We start from the raw sequence: 17183 nt of genomic DNA, 5'->3' as shown, positions 1-17183 counted from the left end.
GTCACTATTACTCACACTTACCCTGGGACCCACACTGAGCACAGTCATTATTACTCACACTTACCCTGAGACCACACTGAGCACGGTCACTATTACTCACACCTGCCCTGGGACCCACAGTGAGCACAGTTACTATTACTCACACTTACCCTGGGACCCACAGTGAGCACAATTACTATTACTCAAAGTCACCCTGGGACCCACACTGAGCACAGTCACTGTTACTCACACTTACCCTGGGACCCACACTGAGCACAGACACGATTACTCACACTTACCCTGGGACCCATACTGAGCACAGTCACTGTTACTCACACTTACTTTGGGACCCACACTGAGCCCAGTCACTATTACTCAAACTTGCTCTGAGATTCACATTCAGTCCAGTTACTATTCTTCACATTCGCCCTGGGGCTCACACCATCACCACCTTCTCAAGGGCAACTAGGGACAGGCAATAAATGGTGACCCAGCCAGCGACATCCACATCTCACAAGTGACTTGAATACAATCATCCTGCTCACTTACACTCGCCTGGATCACTGTGACTCACACCTTACCTGGTGAGACACGTTTACCTAAATCAGTTTTCATCTTTTTGTCTCTCGCTGACATTCTGCTGTTGGTGAAGTTGCTCGTGGCCTGCTGGTTATACCAGCTCTCCACCCCTCCATGGCTGCTCTTACTGTCGTAGAACCTGCGTCAAAGGAAGAGGGAGTTACTCCATTCCGCAGAAACTGTTCCACAGTCAGTGTGGTCTCTGATTCTCCCTGCTCCTTTCGCAGCGGCTGATCTCTCAGTCGCCAGAAATGATCCGTCAAAGTCCAGAAAGCATCCACAACCAATCCTAGTGGGAGCCCAAACAAAGCCAGTTGGTGCTAGAGAAACTCAGTAGGTTCAGCAGAGAGAACCAGTGTTAATACTTCAATTCCAGGATGACCTGTCTCCAGAACTGTATAGTGCTAGAAAATGGTGATTTCTTTCATGGTGCAGACAGAGGGGAGGAGGAGCAAGTGGAGCAGATGGTGAGGGTGCCTGGATCAAAAGACAAATTGAGTGTTGATGGTTACAAAGGAGTGATACAGATGTAAAATAGGTGTCAATGTCAGCTGTCAGTGGGACACAATGCGTCCACAGGGTGACAGCAAGACCAACAAGACACAGACAAGACACAGTCAAGGAGGGTCAGGGAGGTACGGAGGGTCAGGGAGGACAGAGATCACAGTCTGAAGTTGGACTTAAGTAGGGAGACTTAGAAGCTTTTAAGAGCTTACATGGAATATGAAGTATTGCTCCTCAAGCTTATGGTCGTTGGAATATTGTAGCAAGCCCAGGACAATGATGTTAGCATGAGAGAAAGGTAGTTTATTGAAATGGCAAGGAACTGGGAGGTCAGGGTCTTTTGTGGCTTGCGTGTGGAATGAACTTCCTGAGGAAGTGATGGATGTGGGTACAATTACAACGGTTAAAAGACATTTGGATAGGTACATGAATAGGAAAGGTTTGGAAGGATATGGTTCAGGAGCAGGCAGGTGGGTCTAGTTTAGTTTAGGATTATGATTGGCATGGACTGGTTGGGCTGAAGGGTCTGTTTCCGTGCTGCGTGGCTCTATGGCTCTATAGGTAAAAGTAAAATGCTGCTTCACGCAGAAGGTGTGATTACGGCCTTGGATAGCAAAGAGGGAGGAGGTGAATGGGCAAGCATTACACTTTCTGCGGTTGCAGGGGAAGCTGCCATAGTGGAGTGAGGAAGTGTTGGGAGTGAGGGAGGAATTTCATGGAGGTGAACAGTCCCTGCAGAATGCTGACAGTGGAGGGAAGGGGAAGATGTGTCTGGTAGTAGCGGCCTGGTGGAGGTGGCGGAAATGGTGGACAGTGAGCCTTTGAATGGGGATACCAGTGCATTGGGAAAATGACAGTGGGAACACTAGTATTGTTTTGGGACAGGGAAGGAGCGAAGGCAGCAGAGCAGGAGATGGGCGCAGCTGTCAACTACAATGGGGAGGGGGAGGGGTTATCCTCGTTTTGGGAAAAAGGTCATTTCGGAGGCAAAGAGGTAATGGCGTAGGGGCAACAAGTGAGCCCACTGTAGTTGAATATCTGGCTATGACTGGACCATTGAGGGTCTCCCCAGCTCAGCTGGAAACTGGATGGATGAAGTTGGAGGAGGACGCAGGAAGAAGTCAGATACTCAGGACTCAGTCATGAATATGATCACTGGAGAAAGGCAGTGGGGCTATTGGCATTCCAAAGGATGGGAACACAAAGTGGAGGGAAGTTACAACCATTGAGCAGGAAGTGCAATAAGTCTGGACAATGAAGGAATGGCTGTCGGGAGAGGGAGCTGAACTGCTGCCTTGATAGCTCCCCTTCACCAGAGAGAAGATGTAGCTCAGAATCAGCATCATTCAACCCAAAGTTCAAACAGACCATTCAGGAAACGCTCCCGAACCTTCTCACCTCCAGTACAGGTAACAAAGACAGCTTTTTCTGCAACCTCCCATTTTAGTTAGCTCAGTGTCGCACCGTCCCAAATCATTCAAAACCAGCCCAGCAGGTCACTGTGGCTGGTCAACAGAGGTGAGCAAATTTGTCTTCCTTTTGTTAAATATCGGTTTGACATTTCGGAATATTAAAACATTACCGAGTTCCCTCAATGCGAGAAGCCAGCTGGTGTGGAGTACTCCCAAGGCAGGAGTGGAGTTAGTAAAACTGCTGAGGAGAGAGACCTCAAGCTAGTGAAGGATTTTGGTAGGGCAAATGACGGCAGGACTTATACACTTTAATGGTAGGGTCCTGGGGAGTGTTGCTGAACAAAGAGGCCTTGGGGTGCAGGTTCATAATTCCTTGAAAGTGGAGTCGTAGGTAGACAGGGTAGAGAAGAAGGCGTTTGTTATGCTTGTCTTTATTGGTCAGTCATTGAGTATAGGAGTTGAGATGTCATGTTACGGCTGTACAGGACATTGCTTAGGCCACTTTTGGAATACTGCGTTCCATTCTGGTCTCCCCGCTGTAAGAAAGATGTTGTTAAACTGACAGGGTACAGAAAAGATTTAGAAAGATGTTGCCAGGTTTGGAGGGTTTGAACTACAGGGAGCATCGGAGGCTGAGGGGTGACTTTGTAGAGGTTTATAAAATCACGAGGGGCATGGATAGGATGAAAAGTCAAGGTCCTTTCCCCAGGATAGGGGAGTTCAAAACTAGAAGGCTTAGGTTTAAAGTGAGAGGGGAACGATATAAAAGGGAACCAAGGGGTAATTTTTTCACACAGAAGATGGTGCGTGTGTGGAACGAGTTGCCAGAGGAAGCGGTAGAGGCTGGTACAATTACAACATCTAAAAGGCATCTGGATGGGTACATGAATAGGAAGGATTTAGAGGGATATGGGCCAAATGCTGGCAAATGGGACTAGATTAATTTAGGATCTCTGGTCGGCATGGATGAGTTAGACCAAAGGGTTTGTTTCCGTGCTGTACATCTCTATGACTCAACGATGACACAGCCTACAGCCCTACTGGATGAATAGTGCGTGACACACACAAAGCCATCTTCGTCCTCACTGAGGCAGGCTTGGGCAAACATCGAGATGACGGAATATGGATCTGACACCTCCTTTTCAACTGCTAACACCCAAAATAGATTGATACCTTTCTAACGGCTCCTTCCTGCTATCTCTCGCCTAGTTTATAATGGCTGCATTTGACAGCAACCCCCCAGTGTCTCGACCAAGAGACCTTGTATTTGTAGGCGAGGAGTGTTATGCCCCTCGATTGTGGTTGAGTGCTTCACAACAGGGAGGCAATGGTGTTGTGGTGTTATCGCCAGTCTGGTCATCCAGTGACCCAGACCCTCTGGGGTTCTGAGCTTGAATTCCACCTTGGGAGATGGTGGAGCCTAAATGCAATCGCAAATAAATCTGGAATTGTCAATTGTTGTAAAAACTCAGAAGAGTCACTGATGCCCTTTTACAGAAGGAAATCTGCCATCCTTACCTGGTCTGGCCCACATGCGAGTCCCTTTTTCTTTCAAAAACTCATTCACAGGATGAGGGCATCGCTGGCCGGGCCAGCATTTATTGCCCTTCCCTAATTGCCCAGAAGGCAGTTGCGAGTCAACTACATTGGTGTGGGTCTGGAGTCACATGTAGTCCAGACCAGGTAAGGATGGAAGCTTCCCTCCCATTACTGAACCAGATGTTTCCTCCCCTCCCCACCTCCCAATACAATTGACGATGGCTTCATGGTCATCACAAGACTCTTATTTCCAGATTTTTATTGAATTCAAATTCCACCATCTGTCACAGCAGGATTTGAACCCAGGTCTCCCCTGGTCATTACCTGGGTTGCTGGGTTAATAGTCCAGCAACAATGCCACTAGGCCATCGCCAGAGCCACAGCAACATGGCTGACTCTTAACTGCCCTCCGAAATGGCCGAGCAAGTCACTCATTACGAGGGCAATTAGGCAATCAGGAACAAAAACAAAGTTGCAGGTCTGGCAGCATCTGTGAAGGAGAAAACACAGTTAACATTTCGGGTCCGGTGACCCTTCCTCAGAACTCTGAGGAACTCTGAGTTCTGAGGAAGGGTCACTGGACCCGAAACAAACTTTAGATTGTCCCACACAAGTAAACATCCTCTCTGTGTTGACTTTGTCAATCCCCTTTAGCATCTTATTTACCTCAATTAGATTGCCTCTCATTCTTTTAAATTACAGAGCGTACAGGCCCAAACTGCTCAATCTCTCATCATAAAACACTGCTCAACTCTGGAATCAATCTACTGAACTTCCTCTGAACTGCCTCTAATGCAACAACATACCTTCTCAAGGAAGGGGAACAAGATTGTATCCAGTACTTCAGGTCTCAGTAATGCCTTGCACAACTTGCAGCTACACTTCCCTATGGTTATATTCTATCCCTTTAGAACTAAATACCATTTGCCTTCCCAATTCCCGAATACACTGTTTTTCTACAATTCACACACAAATCCCTCTGGGCTTCTTTATTAATTCATTCACAGGATGAGGGGATCACTGGCTAGGCAGCCATTCATTGCCCATCCTGAATTGCCCAGAGGGTAGTTAAGAGTCAGCCACATTGCTGTGGGTCTGGAGTCACATGTAGGCCAGACCAGGTAATGATGGCAGTTTCCTTCCCTAAAGGACATTAGTGAACCAATGATTGGCAATGGATTCATGGTTAACATTAGACTCAGAATTCCAGATATTTATTGAATTCAACTTCCACCAACTGCTGTGGCGGGATTCAAACCCAGTTCCCGAGTCTGAGTCTCCAGATTGACAGTCCAAGATAATACCACTAGGCCATTGCCTCCCAAAGTTTCCACAAGTTTCTCTCTATTTAGATAATAAGTTAACCTTCAAATCCTCCGGCCAAAATGGAATGGGACAGCCATTGAGATAAAAGCACTGTGATTAGCTGTCTTTGGGGAATGAAGCCTTGGAAATTTCATGGCTAAATGTTCATCTCAACCATCAAATTCACAGGGAAAATACTGTGGGAATGATTACAGGAATTCATTCTTACAGAGAAGGTTGATACAAGATAATTTAAAACGTCCTGCATTATTTACAGCACCTGGCGCCACCAATCCAATCGGCCATCATTTTGTCCTGTAATTCTGATCAGGCAGCAAGGACAACTACCTAAAGCCAGAGGACCCGCGTCTTCCCTTGGGTGCATTGAGACTAATTGACGACAAACTCTGCTCAGACAAGCAGATTTATAATCGATCAGAGATCCACATACCCTGTCTGAGTGGTCTGATCATCTATCGCATCAACTGCACTTTCCACAGAGGTTAGCAGGGATTGGATCTGGCTGGCTGTCTCCTTCAACAGGAATCTGGTCACAAACTGGTCCAGCTTTGTCCCACTTTCATATATCTGGGGAGCAAAAGGTTAAGATCAATCAAGACTCTTTAAAAACAGACTGAAAGAGAAAAAAAGAACAGCTATGAAAATCAGGACTGCTTTCGTATTTGTTTGTAATATTTGTTCATTCATTGTCTATTAGGTAATTCTCAAATTTCTTTACTTGTGACATGGGTAGAACTTTATCGAATGTCTTCTAAAAATTCCAAAATTCTATTGGTCAGCCTGTTTGCACTAATTTATTAAACCTCCGTTAAAGAGCTCCAGTGGAATTAGTGAGATGGGACCCTGAAATGGCTCTTGAAGTATACACTTGCTGCTGATTAAGATATTCATGCTTTCAAGACTGTCCAAATACTAATCAAGTTATTGATTAGTTTCCATGCTGGGAGTTTGGCTGGAAAGGTCAGTAATTACAGAATGTATATCTTTCTTGTTTCTGAATATCTTTTCCTCCAGCATTCATTCACACTGCTTCTGAAACGGGTAACGCAGCTAAAGCTGGTACTGAACATCCCAACTCTGTGGATCTTTCTCTGCTTTCTCTCCTCACCAACACTCTGAGTGCACATTGCCCATTAGACCCACCCCATGGTCCCTCAGTTCTATAACCATGTGAACACCCTTCCAGCAGTCCAAGATAACTAATAATGTAAACAGTTCTCTTTCATCAGGTATCGTGTCCCATCTACTCAAAGTTGCTATCATCACCTACTCATCAACACCTCTCCTTGACCCTTCTGGGGTGGCTCAGTGGTTAGCACTGCTGCCTCACAGCACCAATGACCCGGGCTCAATTCCACCCATGGGCGACTGTCTGTGTGGAGTTTGCATATTTTCCCCGTGTCTGTGTGGGTTTCTTCCAGGTGCTCCGGTTTACTCCCACAGTCCAAAGACGTGCAGATTAGGTGGGTTGGCCATGCTAAATTGCCCGTAGTGTCTAGGGATGTGTTGGCTAGGTGGGTTAGCCATGGGAAATGCAGAGTTAGGGTTGGGGGTGGGTTCAGCTGGGATGGTCTTCAGAGAGTTAGTGTGGACCCAATGGGCTGAATGGCCTGCTTCCACACTGTAGGGGTTCTATGACTCTGTTTGTATAAATTATCCCCCCACCTCTGAGGTACCTGGCGACTCCTAAATATTTGGATGTGCTCCTGGACCTGTGCTCTCCAATACTGGAACCAAAGCTTTGAATACTTTCAATTAGGATTTATCCCTATCACAACACCAAAACACCCTTGTTAAAGTCTCAAATTACATCCTGTAAGATTGTAGCTTAACCCATCTCACTTTGTCCTTCTTGCCGAGTTCATGACAGTAAGATATCTGAGCAGAGTGAGGCCATTCAGCCCATTGAGCTTGCTCCTCCATTTAGTGGCTGATCTGATACTCCTCAGCTCCACGCTCCTATCTTTTCCCCATAACCCTTTAATCCTCTACTGATTAAAAATCTATCTCAACCTCGAATATAATTAATGACCCTGGCTCGACAGTCCTCTGCAGTGAAGAATTCCACAGATTCACCCCCTTCTGAGAGAAGAAACTCCTCGATTTGTCCTCAATGTGCGAGCTGTCTTTCTGAGATTGTGCCTTCAAATGCTGGACTCTCACACAAGGGTAAATAATTTTTCTGCTTCTAGCCTGTCAAGTCTGGTAAGCATCTCATATTTCAATAAGGCTGCCTCTCATTCTATAGTCCAATGAGTATAGTCCCAATCTAATCAGCCTCTCCTCATAAGACTGTCCCTCCACATCTGGTATCAACCGAGTGAACATTTTTTGGACTGCCTCCAATGGCAGTATACCTTCCTTAGACAAGGGGGCCACAACTGTTCAGAGTATTCCAACTGTCACCTTTGAAACAGAGGATCATACGATCCTCCTCCAAAGACTGTCAACTGTTGTCCATCTGAGTGGGACTGTTATCACTCAATTCCATTTTTACCCAGCTCATCAAAGCCAGAGTATCACTTGCAAAGGCTTCTCCTCTTGCTTTTGCACCATTACCTCTGGCATGCCCCAAAAGTCCACCTTAGGTTCCCTGATTTCTCAGTTACATGTTGCTGCTTAATTGCACAATTAGATAATGAAGTATAATTTTCCACATTGAGGTGGACTTCCACTAAGATGGACTTTTGGGGCATGCCAGAGGTAATGGTGCAAAAGCAGGAAGAGAAGCCTTTGCAAGTGTTACTCTAGCTTTGATGAGCTGGGTAAAAATGGAATTGAGTGATAACAGCTCTAATTTCATACCACCTCTCTCCACGCTTCCACTGACTCAGATTTGCTGCACTGCTTATCCAAACAGAAGTCTCCTCCAATTAAAAATGAGAAAAACCAAAGCCATTGTCTTCAGTTTTTGCCACCAATTGCTTTCTGTAGCCAACTATGACATTTATCTCCTTGGCGTGAATCTGAAGCTGTCTACCAGACTGTTTGCCAGCAATAGATTCTAAGAGATTGAAATCCAGACATACACATGCTTTATTTTGTGGAGAGAGTTTATCAACTTTCTCAGTCGTACGCCTCTCATTTCAAACATTGCAGGTGCTCCACTGTACTCAGACAATTAATAGTCACCATTCGTTTTTCTCTTAGTCTTAAATAAAGATCTTAATGAACTTCACAATCTGATGATCCTTCATTAATATGAGCAGCTTCATTATACTGTTTGCCTCTGAGTTCAGGAAGTGTCTACATATTCAACAGGAATATCTACTTCAAGCCCACTTTGTCAAGAGTCTTTGTCCAGCATTGATTAACTGCTGAAGCCCTGATCTACTGCTTTTGTTACCATTAAAGTGAACTATTCCAGGACACCGTCCACAAACTTGAATTGGTCTAAAACTTTAATGCCTAAGTTGTGCCACATGTCAGTGTCCATACCTACCTTGTGCTCCAGGTTCATGTTAACAACTCCCATTCTTGTTTTGAAATCTTTCCACAGACTCATTCCTCCCGACCTCTGTAACCAGCTCCACCCTGCAGCCCTCTGAGACCTCTGAACTCCTTCAATTCTGGGCTTCTATCTAACTCTGATATTCATTACTCTGCCATTGGTCACCAAGCCCAGTTTCAACTCCTGTTGGTTAACCATCTGGAGTTATTTTTAAACAGAGATGGTGCTATGGGATGCAAAACTGTTACAATTGAATAGTAACAAAGACTATTTTATTCTTATGGGTGATGCGAGTGTCGTTGCCCATCCCTAATTGCCCTTGATCAGAGTGGTTTTCTAGGCAATTTCAGATGGTAGTTAACAGCCAACCACATTCCTGTAGGTCTGGAGTCACACAAGTGTGGTCATCAAATTTCCTTCCCTAGAGAAGATTAGTGAGCCAGATGGGTTTTTATCGCAATCAATAAAGGTTTGGTGGTTGCCATTAGATTAGCAGTTTTCTTTAAACTACAGAATTTTTTTTTTTTATTGGACTCAAGTTTCACTATCTAGTATGATGAGAGCTGAACCCAAGTCCCCAGGACATTTAGCCGGCATGGTGATTCAAAGATTAGCACTGCTGCTTCACAGCACCAGGGACCCAGGTTCGATTCCACCCTCAGGTGACTGTCTGTGTGGAGTTTGCACATTCTCCCTGTGTCTGTGCAGGTTTCCTCCCAGTGCTCCAGTTTCCTTCCACAGTCCAAAGATATGCAGGCTAGGTGGATTGGTCATGCTACATTGTCTAGGCATGTATAGGTTAGGTGGATTAGGGAAAATGCAGGGACAAAGTAGTGGGGTGGATCTAGGTGGGATACTCTTTGGAGGGGGGGAGGTGTCGACTCAATGGGGCAAATGGCCTGCTTCTCCACTGTAGGGATTCTAAGATTTGGTATTACCATTACAGTCACATTACCTGTACTACAGGATTGAACGGGGAGTTAACTTTCCATTGAAATTGTATAAAATGGCAGTGAATAAAGTACAACATGCCATAATATTGGTGTCTCAAAAAATATAAGTGGGTTAATTATAATGGGGGGAGACCATGAATTCCATTGTCGATTGTCAGGAAAAACCCATCTGGTTCACTAATGTCCTTTAGGGAAGGAAACTGCCATCCTTACCAGGTCTGGCCTACATGTGACTCCAGACGCACAGCAACATGGTTGACTCTTAACTGCCCTCTGGGCAATTAGGGATGGGCAATAAATGCTGCCTAGCCAGCGATGCCCTCATCCCGTGAATGAATAAAGAAAGATTTAATCCTTTGGGATTTGGTTGTGCCATTGAGATAAAGTCTGCGTTCATTTATATTTACACCAGTAGACATGGTTATGCTGATCTTTGTGTCGGGCAAGCTAACAAGGATGATCATTTCTGATCCTGCCAGAATTTGTTCAGGGTTCTCAGCAGAATTCCGAATCCGCTGAGCTCAGTGATATCTAATGTTTCAAATTCATGCAAAATCATTACCTAGATGGTTCAGTAAACAAAACTCAGTTTGATAGCTTCATCGCTAATTATTACATGGCTAATTAACACATCAGAAATTGGCACAGCAGGAGATTTCCTTTACTTACTACTTCCAGCAGGATGGAAAAACACAGGGGGGTCTGGGACATCATCATGGAAAATCATCTGGATACGAATGTGAGGGAGTGAGGGAAAAATGCCAGCATTTATTGCCCGTTCCTCATTAGCCTTGAACTAAATGAAGAGTACAATTAAGAATCAACCATATTGCTGTGGATCCAGAGGCATATATAGGCCCAGATTGGGGAAGGATGGTACATTTCCTTCCATAAAGGATAATGAATGAACCAAATAAGTTCTTGCGTCGAACGAAGATAATTTCACAGTCACTGTTACAGAGGATTAGCTTTCAATTCCAGATTCGCTGAAATTCAATGCAGTGTGCAGTCCTGAGAGCATTAGCCTGGGCCTCTGGACTGTTGGAGACATTGTCACGAGACCACCATTGAGAGACGTGACGCGAAAACAACATGGAAAGTGAGGAAAGGGAGGGATGAAGGATTGTAATTGTGACATATCTTCTGCAATATCAGCACATCCCCCCGCTATTCACAAAATGCAGCCACTGTGTAAGTGCAGGAAACATAGCAGCCAATTTCCACACAACTATCTCCAATTAACAAACACAGTGAACGACATTATTGTCAGGTTTTCACAGAGAGCGGCTGCACTGGGGAAGATTTCTCCGCCTACTTTGAAATGAGCCACGCAATGTTTCACGCCCACCTCAGAAAGCAGACAAGACCTTGGCGTCTCACCTGGAAGACAAGCCGTCTAGCAGTGCAGTCCTCCCTCGATATTTCTTTGGAGGGTCAGCCTGGACTACATGTACATATACGTCTTGAATGGACAATAGTGTCAGAGAGATAAACAGCACAGAACAAGGGCCTTCTGATGTGAGAAGTAGGCAAGGAGGATGTTCTAAATTTACAACCACTCAGTCCTGGGACGGCAGGTCTGACATATGGGAAGAGGTTGAATCAGTTAAGATTATTTTTGTTGGACTTGAGAAGAATGAGGGGTGATCTCATAGAAACCTGTAAAAAACTAAGAGGACTTGACAGGGTAAACACAGGAAGGATGTTCCTGATGACCAGGGAGTTGAGGACCAGGGCTCAGACTCAAAGGATAATGGGGTAAACCATTTGGGGACTGAGATGGAAAGAAACATCTTCAAGTGGAGAGTGCTGGAATTCTCTGCCACAGAAAGCGGGCCAAAACATTGCACGAATTCAAGGAGTTGGATACAGCGCTCGACGCTAAAGGGATCAAAGGATATGGGGGAGAAAGCAGGAAGAGGCAACTGAGTTGGATGATCAGCCATGATCAGAATGAATGGCAGAGCAGACTGGAAGGGCTGCAAGGCCTCCTCCTGCTCTTATTTTCTATGTTTTGACTTTTACTGATTCGCTAATTCTGGCAGAGGAGCTCCATCGCTGCATTTCAGCACATCCTGTCAACCCTGGGAGGCTGGCAGCTGAGCTCCTTCCTGCATTCACCCCTAGAACGACCAGCCACACCTCTGCCTGACCCCACCTCCTCACCCTCCCACCCGGTCAGGAAGGAGACCCCTGCTCTCCCTCATGCCATCTCCAAAGATGTGAAGCAGATGGCGATCAGAGTGTCGAACCTAGAGTCTCCTCACCAGTTGTCGCTTTGGCATTCCAATCACCTTGCCGTGCGGCCACGCATAGCTGGAATGCATCATGACACTCCCAAAGTGAGTAATGGTGCCAAAAGCTCTCTTCAAATCGAATCATGCCTGATTTCCACGTTATTTGCTGGGTGTCCCTTGCCCGTAATTGATTGTCACCATGATCCAGCCTATTCCAACAATGCATTGTACTGAAACCTTGGACAAGTTCATTGTTTATGGGCTGAGTGGTTGCCTACATCAAACTATTCCCCTTGCCCACTCCTCAATATCAGCACTGGCATCAGGCTCTGTATGAAGTGTTTCAAAATGAAAAACACTCCGTCCACCTCAGTCACGTTGTGCCCTCCTTCTCCTTCTGCTTATTATAAATAGCAAGGCACCGGTGTCCCCAGGAATACAGAAGTTCATTAACCGAGGATTTGAGACAGTGTCGCGTTGGGTGACTTGCACAACAAATCTAAAAAATAATTTTGAGATGACAGCATTCTCACAGCAGGTGAAGTGTGTGAATTAGATGATATAATGTGTCTTTTCCCCTTTGATAGTCATACAGCATGGAAACAGATCCTTCAATCCAACTCATCCATGCTGACCAAACGTCCCAATCTATTTAGTCCCATTTGCCAGCATTTGGCCCATATCCCTCTAAACCCTTCCTATTCATGTACCCATCCAGATGCCTTTTAAATGGTGTAATTGTACCAGACTCCATCACTTCCTCTGGCAGCTCATTTCATGCACGCACCACCCTCTGTGTGAAAATGTTACCCCTCAGGTCTCTTTTTAAATCTTTCCCCTCTCACCATAAATCTATGCTCTCCAGTTTTGGACTCCCCTACCCTGGGGAAAAAGACCTTGACTATTCACCCCAATCATGATTTTACAAACCTCTATAAGGTCACCCCTCAGTCAAAGAAATGACAAAGGAAAGTCACAGGAGGGAGCGGTTTATATGACCCAGTAGTAGCTGGACTGTAGGATAGAATACAGGTCAAGAGATATGGGGCCTGTAAAAAGAAGTACCACAATAAATGTGGACTATTTTAATCTTCTTTTATAAAAATTGGTGGTAAACATGATGCATACAGAACCTTCACCATTCCCACTTAGAGGATGTATTGTATTCATTCATTCAAGGGATACAGTATTGCTAGATCAGCCAGCATTAATTATCCATCGCTAACTGTCCTTGAGAAGATACTAATGGACCACCTTCTTGAATCACTGCAGCCACTGTGGTGTAAGCTATTAAGGAGGGAATTCCAGGATTTGCACCCAGCCATTGTGAAGGAACAGCATTGTCATTCACAGTCAGGACGGTGAGTGGCTTGGAGGGGAACTTGCAGGTGGTGGCATTCCCTTGTCCTTCGAAATTTCTTTTTTATTCATTCACAGGATGTGGGCATCACTAGCTGGGCCAGCATTTAATGCCCAGAAGGCAATTGCTGTGGGTCTGGAGTCACATGCAGGCCAGATGAGATAAGAATGGCAGATTTCCTTCCCTAAAGGACACTAGTGAATCAAGTGGGTTTTTCCCGACAATTGACAATGGTGTCATGATCATCATTAAACTCTTAATTCCAGATTTTTGACTGAATTCAAATTTCGCCATCTACCGTGCCAGGATTTCAACCTGTGTCCCCAGAACATTATGTGGGTTTCTGAATCAATAGTCTAGCGATAATGCAACTAGGCCATTGCCTCGCTCTGGCTGGGTTCAGGGTCCTGGGTTTGGAACGTGTCGGCAGAGAAGCTTCGGTGAATTTCTGCAGTGCATCTTGTGGATGTTACTCACTGCTGCTACTGAGTATCAGTGGTGGAGGCACAGGATGACGAAGGTGTGCCACAACAGAGATAGGTTCTTCTCCTCACCGTCATGATGCACATATATCATCCTTCCTGGCTATTTCTGTTGATTCTGGCAAGGAAATTTATGTTTGAAACATAAAAAATATCACTCAACCATTTTAAAATAATTTCTCATCTGTTCCTGGTCCACATTAATCTTGTAAAGGTAACATTCAGCAAGTTACTGACAGTCTAACGTGAATAGCTAAGGTTCGATTAAGTGGGGCCCACGATCAGTGATCGTGGTGCTTTCCTGCGTATCATGGGATCTTCCCATTCATTCCCTGTGTCTGCTTCGCTCCCTCACCTCTGAGTAAATCCCAGTTGTTCCTGCAAAATTCCGTGAGCTCTGAAAGGGCTCAGTGATTACTTGGCATCTATTTCTTTTCACACACAACATCTGTCGGTGATGGATGGACTGTGTCTGCTTGCCTACACAAAGATGCCAACCAGAAATAAATGACTGTAAGCTGAGCCGATGGTGCCAGTTAATTGTGACAGTTCCCCAGCCCAGCTAATAAACTCTGACAGTACTAAGTGAAGGGAGCAAATTACACTGGAAAGAGAAAGAATATTTAATGTGAGTGTCCAACACCACGAGCCAGCTATGGTTCATGGAACCTGACAGTCTGCCTCATTAATCTCTCAGTCACACAGAAAAGTAAACGCTTCCCTTTTTGGTTTCAATTTGACTCCAAACTTTTCCTGAAGGCACTGAATTTATCCAAGTCATGGAGTTGTACAGCACGGAAGCAGACCCTTCTGTCCAACCCGTCCATGCTGACCAGATATCCTAAATTAATCTAGTCCCATTTGCCAGCATTTGGCCTATATCCCTCTAAACCCTTCCTATTCATGTACCCATCCAGATGCCTTTAAATGTTATAATTGTACCAGCTTCCACTACCTCCTCTGGCAGCTCATTCCTACACACACCACCCTCTGTATGAAAATGTTGCCCCGTAGGTCCCTTTTATATCTTTCAGCTCTCAGCTTAAGCCTATGCCCTCTAGTTTTGGACTCCCCTACCCTGGAAAAAAGACCTTGGCTACTCACCCTATTCATGCCCCTCATGGTTTGTAAACCTCCGTAAGGTCTCCCCCTCAGCATCCAACGCTCCAGGAAAAATAGCCCCAGCTATTCAGCCTCTCCCTATCGCTCAAACCCTCCAACCCCGGCAACATCCTTGTAAATATTTTCTGAACCCTTTCAAGTTTAACAACATCTTTCCTCTAGTAGGCAGACCAGAATTGTACACAGCATTCCAGCAGTGGCCTAACCAGTGGCCTGTATAGCCGCAACATGACCACCCAACTCCGATACTCAATGCACTGATCAATAAAGGCAAGCATACCAAACATCTTCTTTACTATCCTGTCTACCTGCGACTCCACCTTCAAGGAACTATGAACCTGCACTGCAAGGCAACACTCCCCAGGATCCTACCATTAACTGTATAAGTTTTGCCCTGATTTACTTCACCAGAATGCAACAGGGGTTTGGCTCCAAGACTACTGGATATCCTCCACCACCAATCTTCCACTTTACTGAAAAGGGAGCAGGCTATTGAACTCTGGGAGGGCATCCTGGAATAGCCCACTCCCTCCTCAGAGCCTACCTGTGTGTGGTTTACCAGTACAATATCACATGATAGCAAACTGGAGCGAGTTCAGTTCCTAGTTCAGGGATGTTGAGACCATGGCTGGCCCCACAAATACCGGTCCCTGTAAACACAACTCAGGATGGGGCGAGGCTGGAACCTGGGATTTGTGACCAAAATAGGGTCCCACTGTGACCTCTGTCACTAAGGAGGAGCACAGCAGTGACATCACAGAGATCTCCCAAGTCCTCTTCCAAATCCTGCACTGTCCCAAAATAATTCATCATTCCCAAGATCCAAACCTTGGAGATCCATACCCAAGCGGAAGCACATTCTCCATATATTCCAGAAACGAAGGACCTCCACATGACAACGAGTCATGGACAAAAATGCTGGACTCACCCCTGGCACCCACACCTGAAGAATGAATAAATAGCTACGATGATGGTATCAGCTACATTAATGGTGTTAGAATTGTTAATGGCATTTGTTATGTTGATGGTGTTCGTTATGGTAATAGTGTTAGCCATGTTGATGGTGTTAGCTATATTGAAGGTGTTAGCTATATTGAGGGTATTAGCTACGATGATGGTGTTGGTTATGTTAATAGTGTTAGCTATACTGATGATATTAGCTATATTAATGACATGAGCCACGTTGATGATGTTAGCTATGTTAATGATGGAAGCGATGTTGATGGCGAACTGGAAACAAAAAATACTGGGAATCATAGCGGGTCAGGCAGCATCTGTGGAGAAGGAGCAAGCTAACGTTTCGAGTTTAGATGACTCTTCATCAGAGCTGACATCATAGCTTGTCTGTTCTGATGAACAGTCATATACACTCAAAACGTTAGCTTGCTCCCTCTCCACAGATGCTGCCTGACCCTCTGCAATGTCCAGTATTTTTTTGTTTTCAGTACAGATTCCAGCATCTGCAGTAACTTGTCCCTAGCTTTGTTGATTGTGTTAGCTTTAATGATGGTGTTAGCTATGTTGCTGGTGTTAGTTATGATGATATTAACTCTGTGGTTGGTGTTGTTGATGTTAGCTATGGAAATGGTGGCGACACTGTTGGCCATGTTGATGGTGATGTGCAACCTAGCAAGCACTAAACTTTCAAGTACATACAGCTTCCGAGTGATTCTTTGCCTGGTTAGAATTGAAAGCAGAAGGCTCCAATTTGCCTTTGTAGATTTCTAGAATGCTGTGTTCAAGGATAACCACGTGCAATGGAAAAAAGGGAGATATGATCCAAAAAAAGCTGCAGCTCTAGGAAACAACAATGAATTCCTCTGAACTGAAGTGCCAAATTCTGCAAAATTCCTGAAAACATGCTGCTCAAATTGGACTGTTCAAATCAGATTCAGTTCCCTTCACATCCTTAGCTCTACCGACAGGGTATAGTGAAATAAAAAATTCGGGCACATATTACTGATATCCAGTTATGTTTTCAATGCACTCTGCTTCTCCTGCTGTATGTATACCTTGTCTTGATGGGTTGACTTTTAAGGACTCTATGTGTTATGTGTATACAATGTTGCGATTCTGCCTGCCAGTTAGTTTGCAAGCTCACAAACACACACACACACACACACACACATACACACATACACACTCGCGCGCGTGCACAGAAACACACACACACACTCACACACACACGCACATACACATGGGCGCACACAGACACACACAAACACACACACAAGCACAC

At 45.1% G+C, this 17183-nt stretch overlaps 1 protein-coding gene across 2 annotated transcripts in view; it reads right to left on the bottom strand.

Moving 5' to 3' along the window:
• The window catches only part of necab2 (N-terminal EF-hand calcium binding protein 2), a 121661-nt gene that overhangs the window by 44756 nt on the left and 59722 nt on the right, over positions 1 to 17183 (bottom strand). Inside the window, exons 6-7 of one of the 2 annotated variants that reach the window (XM_048605883.1) lie at positions 5770 to 5906; positions 561 to 697 (exon numbers count right to left, since the gene is read on the bottom strand). In XM_048605883.1, coding sequence (XP_048461840.1) covers positions 561 to 697; positions 5770 to 5906 — 274 coding nt within the window. The remainder of the gene's footprint in view (positions 1 to 560; positions 698 to 5769; positions 5907 to 17183) is intronic. The other variant, XM_048605884.1, reaches the window with a different exon arrangement.

Source organism: Rhincodon typus, chromosome 15, assembly GCF_021869965.1.
Source record: "Rhincodon typus isolate 14 chromosome 15, sRhiTyp1.1, whole genome shotgun sequence".
NCBI lineage: Eukaryota > Metazoa > Chordata > Chondrichthyes > Orectolobiformes > Rhincodontidae > Rhincodon > Rhincodon typus.
Note: the sequence above shows the minus strand (reverse complement) of the source record. Positions and strands in the feature narration are given on the sequence as shown.